We start from the raw sequence: 10,536 nt of genomic DNA on the forward strand, positions 1-10,536 counted from the left end.
GCTGACATCTCGCTGCTGCGGGTGACCAGAGAAACCAGGGCTCAGCTGCTGAATGGTTGCGGCTTCCACCCTGGTCTATAAGCGGCTCAGCTATGTGCCACTTTGGTCTCAGCTGCAGGGATTGCTAAATGGCACAGTACAGTTTCCTACAATGGGGGAACTAACAAGGCTGCAATCCCTTGGAATCTGTGGCAGAGGATTAACAAGTAACTCTTTGAAACTTTCCAGAGCCTCTCTCTGGAGGATTCCCTGCAGGTCTTGATGTCCATCGACACCCTGATTGGCCTTGCAGATTAGCTACACAGGGCAACGTCCAGCTCAAAGAAAACACTACCTGCCTTCCACTTTTCTATTCTCTACACAAGCCACAGCAACTTACCCGGAGTCTCATCTGCTTCCTGCTCCCCATTGAGCACTTCTGGAGTGGAGAAAAGTTCCTGGCTGTCTGACCCTGCTGGGAGCACCACGTCCTCTTCTGGCTTGTCTTCTTTATCCACAATTTCAGCCTCCGGGTTACCCCCTTTTTCAGCTGCATGTGAAGTATCCACGGGGCAATTGGCAATGGAGGTGGGGTGACCACCGAGGATAGCATTCAGCTCCTTATAGAAGCGGCAGGTCTTAAGTGCACCATCGGAGCGATGGTTCGCCTCCCATGCCTTATAGTATGCCTGCCTCAGCTCCTTTATCTTCACTCTGCACTGCTGCGTGTCCCAATCATAGCCCTTTTCGCACAAGCCTCGAGAAATTTGCCCATATGTGTCCCAATCCCTACGGGTCACTCGCAGCTGTGACTGAACAGATTCCTCTCCCCATATACTGATCAGATCCAACAACTCAGCAATGGTCCAAGCAGGAGCACGTTTGGTGCGATAGCCAGCCATGCTCACCTGGGAAGCTCCTCTGGGAAGCCAGCAAGCAGGAAATGAGATTTAAAATTCCTGGGGCTTGCAAGAGGGAGGGGTGGGTTGGCTGCAGGGCAGCGGAGTTCAAACCGCTGACCAGAGCGGCAGCATGGGAATTGTAGGATACTTTCTGGAGGCCAATAAAATCGAAAAAAACCTGGCTGTTTGTCAACAATAAAGGGAGGGGAAAAGACAAAAGTCTCTCGTAAGGGTGGAAGTTTTTTGTCACCAAAACTAGGAGATTGTTTTTTGCCCCCGAAAAAACTGACCTTGCAGTGTGTACGCTATCGCTGTTTAGTCACCAAAAGCCAGTTTTTGGCGACAAAACTTGCCAGTGTAGATAAGCCCTAGCACCCTAACCACTGGACCATCCTTCCTTTCACCATGACTTGTTCACTTTTCAACTTACTTACCTTTGTTCAATGATTACATTTTTACCACCTTCTTTACATTCTAAATGCCTTAGTAAAGAAAAGTACCAACCTAATAGAGTGTCCCTGACTGAGTAGTAATGAAGCCACACAAAGTAGTTATAAATACTGCAGTTTGTAACTTGTGGTTCAGTTCCATTGGGCCCAAGGAGACTCAGCCAGTGCTGTGTAGCAATCACATAGTCTGGGTGAGTGGTATTCTTTGCACGGTCTAAAGCATCTAAGAACTGCTCTTTCTCCGCTGCAGTCAAAGCATGGACATTTTTCCGCACAAGAAGTGGCTTTCTTTCATCGCAGCTGGGGCCAGTCCAGCCAAACTTGCAGTCACCACAGTTATAGCCAGCAAAGTTTCCTATATTAAGAGAGAGTTTGGGTTTAGGAAAATGTGTCTATATTTATCAATACACAAAAGAAACTGAGACTGAAATGCAAAGGAATTGAGTTGGTTAGTCTGTCTTTTCCCTAGAGATTTCTATTCTGGCAAGGTTCAGCAGCTGAGAATATTGGCAGCTTTGTCAATTGCTTAACTAAAATGATGGCTCATTTCCCAGAAACACAGCAGGGCCAAGATTCATAGAAGGCTGGTTATCAAGATAAAGTGCCAGATAAAGGGCTTGATCCTGCAAGGTACTAAGAACTCTGGCCCTGATCCAGCAAAGCATTTAAATATGCCCATAGTCTCATTGAACTTAATGTGACTACTCACCTTAGGGTGACCAGACAGCAAGTGTGAAAAATCAGGATGGGGGTGGGGGGTAATAGGAGCCTATATAAGAAAAAGACCTCAAAATCGGGACTGTCCCTATAAAATCGGGACATTTGGTCACCCTAACTCACCTGCCTAGGTTAAGCAGATAATAAAGTGCTTTATTAGACTGGGCCCAGAGTATGCAGTATCGTACAGGACCAAGCCCAAAGACAGGATGTCTGACAAAGACTCCTGCTCTTTAAAAGTATTTTTAAAATAACAAACCACATGGCTGCTGCTGGTGGCACACTGAGGTATCATTCAATGGTGCAGTGATACTATGTAAAAGTATGAAAAATTGTATTGTACTATGTGTAAAGATCTTTTCTCACCCCATTGCCTTATTTCTAAAACAGGCAGGCATCCCTCTGTTGACAAGTACTTTCTGTGCTGTCTACTCAGGTTTTTACAGTATTATGAAGATCTCTGGAATACATGGTATAGGGAAGCACAGTAATCCCATATGGCTCAGTTTTAGCACTGCCACATAATCTAGAGCCAAATAACCTTATAACAACAACGTGCAAATTTATTCTACAACCACTTCATAAGGGCTTTTAGGATTGCCACTGGGCAATCCTGTCAGTTACTAAGCTTTATTAGATACTTTTAGAATTACTTAAATAATGGGATTTAAATCTTGCTCTGTTTTCTCAGCCTGATTATCAATTGTACTTCCACAGGTTAATGTCAAAATTATTCTTTCCACCAAATGAACTAGCCCATCCACTTTTCTTTGAAAACTGTAATGGTAAAATAATGTGATTAATTTCAGACCTGGATTGAACTTTACCGTATTGTACTCGGGAGTAGAAGTTCAGCACACATTCAAAATACAGAAATTTAACTTAGAAAACTGAAAAAGAGGCAAATGCAATGAATGCTGATAACTCCTTATAGCTTTTCAGTGATTCTGAAGTACTTCCTTATCCAACCACTGTCATGATCTGTGCCAGAAATTGCTGTGATCGCTTAACAATAATCCTTTGTAGCGGGTAAACAATCATATACCAGATTCTGCTGTCAATTACTTCAGCATTACACTTGTGTAGCTGAGATCAGAATCTAGCCCAAATACAAAACCCTTCTCATTTCAATTGAAGTGTAAGTATAATTAGTGTCAATTGCCATTTACAGGGGCCACATACTAATGCATCCATTCATAAATCATGCTTGCAAAGTGTTTTGTCTAATTCAAAACACACAGCTTATTCAAATAAGAATGAGCTTCTTTTCCCCCTCTGGTATGGAGGAACTGTCTCAAGAATTGCAATCACTCCTTTCCATTATAAGAATTTGCATAAACTGAGTCGAACGATAGGTACAGTAGGTGCACTTAAATGAACTGGAAAAAGCATGCAACAGATCCAAAGTTTACATCTGAAAATAACTAATGTTTGTATGTTATCTTTCAGTTAGACTTATGCCAAAATGTACTTGACGTCCATTTTAAAGAGTTGATATTTTTGCATCTACCAGCATATTAAGTCAATCCTTTACAGAAAGCAAGGTTGTGAAAGCAGCTTCTCAATAGGTTCTTTGACCACAACTCTCTTTGGAAAGAAGGGGGAAAGGCATTGGGTTTCACTGATCACAGTTTAGTATCATATTAAACAAAGTAGAACTAAAGCATTATATCTGCTTAGAACTAAAATGAATAAAGAAAAATATGTTTAAGTAAAGTGCATGATTCAACAAAAAAATTCAATCAAACTTCAGAAAACTATTAGATTACTTATCCTGGGCCCCTCAAAACCAATGACTCGTGTTTCTCAAAAGTGCTCAGCACTCAAAACTGTTATACTTTCAAAAGAGTTCAGCTCCCCAATAGGCAACTAAAAGATGTGGCCAAATTTCCAAAAGTGACCACAGTGGGAGCCATTGGGTACTCAGCAATTAGTAAAATCAAGCAATTTATCTGGATACATAAGGGCTTGTCTACACTGTGAAGAAAAGCACACCAGAGGGGTGTAAACTGTACAGTGGTCTAAAGTGCTGCACTCTAATTGCCCAGCGGAGATCTTGCAGATGCACTCTAAAAGGGATCTAGTGAATATTGCTGCAGTTCCGTTTGAAACAGTACTACATTACTGCACACTAGGATTCTTTTACTGTGTCAGCAGCAGGGTCTACACAGAGCAGTTAGAGCACAATACTTTAGAGAGCGCTACAATATACACCACTCTAGCGTGTATTAAAGACAAGACCTTTGTATGGATATTGAAAATCTTGGCCACTGCCTCTTAGAGAATCCTTCATCAGCGTTGCTTACAAATTGCCACTAATGATGTGCTGTGCCTAACGGGCATATTCTAGCCCAATACAATCATCTACATAGCAAATGGAGTTACACCCTAGCTACCTAAGAGACTTGATGAAGACAACACAAAATGTTGCCCACCAAAAATTTTCAAACTTGGACACTCAGCAACTGGACCAATTTGCAGAATGAAAGAAAAGCATGCACACAGCAACCAACAATCACTGTGTGGAAACTATTAAAACCAATCCGACTCCTGAGTCAGCACAGATCTTTTAACATTCCCCTGGAAGAGCCGCTGCATTCAGCATCAATCTGGTTGAATCTAAATAGAGTCCAGATGACTTCTCTTAAAGTCATCTCTTGAGTAGCAAATGTTGCTCCTGGTTTTGTGTTTGATCACTGCTGTATTTACAGAATGGAAACTATAAAGAGGAGGAGTATAAAGGAACCTAAGATAAAAGAGAGGAAAAATCGTGCGGTAATGAAGGCAAAGAGAAAAGCTGGATGTAAAGATGTGAGGAAAATGACTGCTCCGAAGAAAGAACAAAGGATTAAACAATAAGTCAGCTAGCTTAGGACGCAAACCTGCAAACACTTACTCATATGCTTAACTTTACTTCCATATAGAGTGACCACATGTCCCATTTTTAAAGGGACAGTCCCATTTTTGGAGACCTTTTTCTTATATAGGCACCAATTACCCCCCGCCCCCTGTCCCGTTTTTTCACAGCTGCTATCTCGTAACCCTACTTCCATATGTAGTCCAACATCAACTGGATTTGACTAAAATGGGGCTTCTCATACGAGTAATGTTAAGCATATGAGTAGGATTGGGGACTTGATTCCTTAAACTTTAAAGCATCAGGTTTCGAATTCTTAAATTCTTTAGAATTAAAGGTTTCAATCAACTTAGATATTCTACCACAACTAGGGTGACCAAATAGCAAGTGTGAACAATCGGGACTTTTTTTTCAGGGGGATATAATTGCTTATATAAGACAAAGCTCCTAACCACAGCAGATAAATCATTATATAGAGGTAATTTGGATGAGATCTTAGAAAACAAGATCCTCTTTCTTCTGAAAGCACATTTAAAATCCCATGGTATTTGCAATAAGAGTCAGATTGGTAAAGCTATTCTTGGCCAGAATTCTCTCTCTCTTTCTCTCTCTCTCTCTCTCTCTCTCTCTCTCACACACACACACAGACACACACAATCTCTCACATTTGCCCATGTGCACCCCCCACATTGAATATAATTAAGCATGCTGTGCACCAGGGCCTTATCCAGGAAAGCCTACCTGTACAGAAAAGTATTTAAGCACTTGCTTAAACTCAAACACATGCCCAAGTGCTTGCCTGAATAACGATCCAGATGGCTATCTGTGACACCTGAATTTAGTTTGCTAAACTTCTGGGGATCTTTCAAAATAAAAAGAGAGATAGTAATGTAATTTATTATTATTATTTTATTATTTGTAAAGTGTTTGGAAAATATGAAATGCTGGATTAATATGCATCTGAAGAAATGAGGTTTTTTACCCACGAAAGCTTATGCCCAAATAAATCTGTTAGTCTTTAAGGTGCCACCGGACTCCTTGTTGTTTTTGTGGATACAGACTAACACGGTTACCCCCCGATGCTTGTATTAATATGATCAGTCTAGCCAAAATCTACATTAAAAGAATATTATTAAGGTTGCAAAGTCAAACTCTCCAAAGTTAGGAAACGCCAGAGTTAAGGTTGCCTGTGCACGGGTATTATGATACAGACTTTATAAACATGATCACACACTATTTTTTCCATAGTACCCCTGCCTGATTCAGTGTGCAGGATGGACCGGCTCTGGGGAAGGAGCAGGGCTGTGTAGTTAAGGAAGCTGTTGTTTGTTGGACCTCTGTCTCATTTGTTGCAGCAGGTGGAAGGTGTGCAGGGAACGAGGCAGGGAATCAAAAAAAAGAAAAAGGACAGGCTCATGGTTAAGGCAGTTGAATGCTGTGCTGGAGAACTGGAGTCTATCTCTGCCTCTGTCACAGAGTTCCTGGATAATGCTGGGCAAGTCTGAAACCAAACGGTTCACAGGTGGTCACTGACTGTGTATTCCATTTTCTGGATGCCTGAGATGAGACCCTGGGGTGTGAGACCTCAGGAGCACTGAGCACTGACAGCTCCAACTGAAGTCAGTGGGAGCTAGGCTTTGGAAATATAAAGTGCTACATAATGCAAATACTTTGAATAATCAGGTCCCAATTATCTCAAACTGGGCACCCAAACTTAGTGGATACTTTTAAACTTAATCTCTCTTGCCCGGCTCAACAAAGGAGCCAGAGAAAGAATGACTCTGTAGCCTGGTGGTTAGGGTACTCACCTAAGAGGAAGGAGACCTGGGGCCAATCTCCCTGCTCCACTAACTTGTTAATCATTTTTCTACAGTGGAACAACTTCACCAGGAAATAATGAGCGACCCAAACATCAGAATCTCCCATAGTTCAGTGGTTAAAGTACTCTCCTGAGAGGTGGGTTACCCCTCCTCAAAGCTTTTCTCCTCATCAGCCACAGGGGGAATTGAACCTGGGCCTCCCACATCCTGGGCAAGCAGTCTAACCAGTAAGCTAAAAGTTACAGGGAGGGGGCACCCCCTCCACTGGCTGGATTTTGAATGGAACCTGGTCCAGTAGGCAGCCTCTGAGCATACCTACCACATCGAGCCCCACAGGTAAGATAGGCACTCATCTGCTTATCTTCCCCCAGTTTGTGGACTTCACTGGGGCTTAGGTGGGAAATAGGCATCCACATACAAGTGAGGCAGCAGTGCATGTGCTCAGTGGCATAAACTTAGGCACCTAAGGAACTTCAACAGTAGAAATTTAGTCCACAAGTGAGGTTTGGCAGCAACTGAGCAGGGGTTTTGTGGATCTCGGCAAAGCCTAAAAGTCAAACATAGGTGCCTAAGTACCTTTCGGGATCTGGGCCTCAGTTCCCAATCTGTAAAATAGGGATAATACCACCCCCACACCTCACAGGGATGTTAGGGAGAAACCTTAATTAATGTTTATGAAGCACTCAGATACTACAGTGATGAGTGCCATAGACAGGCCCATGAGGAAAGTAATAATTCTGTCTTCAGTGAAGGGTTTGAATAATGTATAGTAAATAAGGTCTAGGACCACACATTGAACAACAAGGATATACCAACATATTGACTAGCTGCTCATTCAGTGAGCACTGTCTATCCTGTGCACTGAATGATGCAGGGGTCCTGTGGAAAAATTAGTATGTGATCATGTAATTAAAGACTGTATCATAAAGCATACGCACAAGGGAGGGGGCAAATTAAGTTTGCGCAGGCAAACTTAATTCTGGCATTTTCCTAACTTTCGAGTGTCTGACTTTTCAACCTTAATAGTGTTCTGTTAACATTATCTTTTATACATAGTTCTATATAATAGCATAGAAAAAAGACAAGAGTTCACGATCAAATGCCCCAGTCTTCTAAAAGCTTATGCATGCACATACAGTTAGTTAGGCACATGCATATGTGTTTGCAGGATTAAGGCTTAATTCTGCAGTCCTTAGTCAGGTGAATCGTCCCGTTGAAGTCAGTGTGCTATAGGATATTGAGGGCTTGATGTTCATATAGTGTACTCAGGACTTGAAGTCAATGGGACTGCTTATCTAAGGTTCTGTCTGCACTGCAAATTCAACTGCATTGGAGGCTGCTACAAAGCAGTTTTCTTTCCACAAAGTTAAATCACTGTTCTATTTTGCAATGCTGATGGGACTCAGTTATCTTGTAAGCATTGTACTAAATCCCGGCATGTGTCCAAATTTTAGCACTATTATTAAAGCACTACTAAGTCCTGTTGACTTTAGCACAATTCGTAACATTAGGTCCTGTCAGCACTGCAAAGCAGGACTAAGTTTACCAGTTGGGATCCCTGACATCCAGAAAATTTTCAGGGCAGACAGTGCAAAATATTACTCTGGTAGTAATTAATCCCAACTCAACATGTGCTGATATAGGTGTACAACTTCATCCAGGGCTTTGGAGCTATGCTCCGGTTCTGCTCCAGCTCCAGGCAAAAACTTGCAGCTCCACTGCTCCTCCAGCTCTGGGCTCTGCTCCAAAGCCCTGGCTTCATCCATACACATTTCTACAGTCACAAACCCTGTCTATCCTACCTAACAAAACAGATTTAAATATGGGGAGAGGGGGGATGGAACAGCCTCATGGCCAAACCATGTAACAATAATGGGGGGCGCTGGGCGGGGAGTTCCTGACCTGTGAGTACAGAGGGAAAAAACAAAATTTAAGCATGAGAGAGAACCATGCTCTAACCCTGTTTGGTGTCTAGGCCAGCTCATGTTCCTCTCCTACCGGTAGAGTACGGCTTGGCCATATTTGTAGTACAGCTGGGAGGGATCACCCTTCCTGATCCCTTTTCTACAATCAGGGATTTGCTCTTCTCTGGAGCAGAGTTAGTCCGTCCCTTTCCTCCTCCTCCTCTCACCTGTGCACTGGCAGCTCTGATTGAAGAACTTCAGGGGCCATCGTTCCCGGTCATCCACGTTGCGGAGGGTGTACGGGCCGCTCCATGGCCTGGTGTCCACCTGCACCTCCCTGCATGATCCCCTGCCCTGCTGGGAGCCACACACATTGCCTGGTTCTTGCCCCAAGGCTGGGCAGCAGCGCTTGGCCAGCAGCGCCTCTACTGTCATGCAGACGCGGGGGAACTGCGCCTCAGCCTGCGGAGCGCAGCAGCAGCTCAGGTAGCCCAGGAGAGCAGAGCAGAGCCATCTCACCCACTGCAGCTGGGAGGTCATTGCTGCAGGGACCACACTCTGTGCCGGGTTTGGCTTCCAGCAATCAATGACAGGAGTGAGGGTGTTTCATGAACAGCCTCTGGACAAGAGGAGGACCGCACTTTTTCCCAGATTCTCAGCAGACTGAGATAATTTCCCGTGCTGCTTATGATGTTGGCATTTGGAGTTTTTGTTTAATCCTTGACTCTAACTGCCATGAATGTCCTTTGCTCTGTGGTGCTTGCCAAGATTTATATAGAGGGTGGGAGAAGCCCTCATTAGGAGGATTAGCACTGCCTAAATCCTCGTGTTTAGCACATGACTTCAAGGGTGAAAAGAGGCTGGGGGGGGGGAGTCCTTAGGGGCTTTGGAACTCTGTGAAGGAGGCACGTTCTTGGATTTACTTCTCTTTGTCTTGTCTGTCTCATGTGCTTTGCCAAACTGCTGACCTCAGATTGTGCCTGGGGTAGTTGGGGATACAGGGCTTTTTTGTTTGTCCATTGTTTTTTGAATCAAAACCCTTTAAACATATTAGAAGTGAAACAACTTTCTGGATTTTTAAATGTTTATTCACTGGCAGGTTGTGGCATCTTCAATGAAGCATCAGTTTGGAGCCTTGGAGGCAAAGAAAAATGAAGCAGACACAGACACTTATCATACAGTTGCAAAATTAACAAAAAAATAACAAAACCACTCATAACAGCTAGAGCAAAGGACTGTGTCCTGTTGATAATGACTGTAGAGTATCGAGGGCTTGAATTGTAAATACAGTAGAACACCAGAATTACAAACACCTCAGGAAAGGAGGCTAGTCGTAACTCTGCAATGTTCGTAACTCTGAAATGTTTGTAACTCTGAACAAAACGTTGTGGTTGTTCTTTCAAAAGTTTACAACTGAACGTTGACTTAATACAGCTTTGAAACTTTACTATGCAGAAATAAAATGCTGCTTTTAACCTCTTAATTTAAATGAAACAAGCACAGAAACAGTTTCCTTGCCTTGTCAAATCTTTTTATGTAACTTCTTTATTTTTTTAGTAGTTTTCATTTAATGCAGTACTGTACTGAACATTATTTTCTTTTTTTTTTCTTTTTCTTTTTCTTTTTTTTGTCTCTGCTGCCTGAGTGCATACTCCCCAAAATGATGAGAGTGGTTGACCAGTCAGTGCGTAACTCTGGTGTTCGTAACTCTGAGGTTCTACTGTATTTAAGTGGGGAATGGAGAAGGCCTCCCTGTTTCTTCTATCCTCTTCACAGAAATATTGAACTACTTTGCAATTTTAAGAAGGGATATTGTCTCCTACCAACTCCTTTCCACCCCAGGATTTGCTCTTACACTATAAACTGTCATTGGGTGACCTGATTGCTAAAATCTCAGGAGGGATCAAG

The 10,536-nt window shown here is 42.9% G+C and overlaps 1 protein-coding gene across 1 annotated transcript in view; it reads right to left on the reverse strand.

The window, feature by feature from the left end:
* The window catches only part of DCT (dopachrome tautomerase), a 29,155-nt gene extending 19,814 nt beyond the window's left edge, over positions 1 to 9,341 (reverse strand). Inside the window, exons 1-2 of the mRNA XM_024195740.2 lie at positions 8,856 to 9,341; positions 1,386 to 1,685 (exon numbers count right to left, since the gene is read on the reverse strand). Of these exons, the coding sequence (XP_024051508.2) occupies positions 1,386 to 1,685; positions 8,856 to 9,168 (613 nt within the window). The 5' untranslated portion in view covers positions 9,169 to 9,341. The remainder of the gene's footprint in view (positions 1 to 1,385; positions 1,686 to 8,855) is intronic.
* Positions 9,342 to 10,536: the final 1,195 nt, after the last annotated feature.

The sequence above is a fragment of the Terrapene carolina genome, unplaced genomic scaffold (genome assembly GCF_002925995.2).
Source record: "Terrapene carolina triunguis isolate 2854851 unplaced genomic scaffold, T_m_triunguis-2.0 Scaffold21, whole genome shotgun sequence".
Taxonomy (NCBI): domain Eukaryota; kingdom Metazoa; phylum Chordata; order Testudines; family Emydidae; genus Terrapene; species Terrapene triunguis.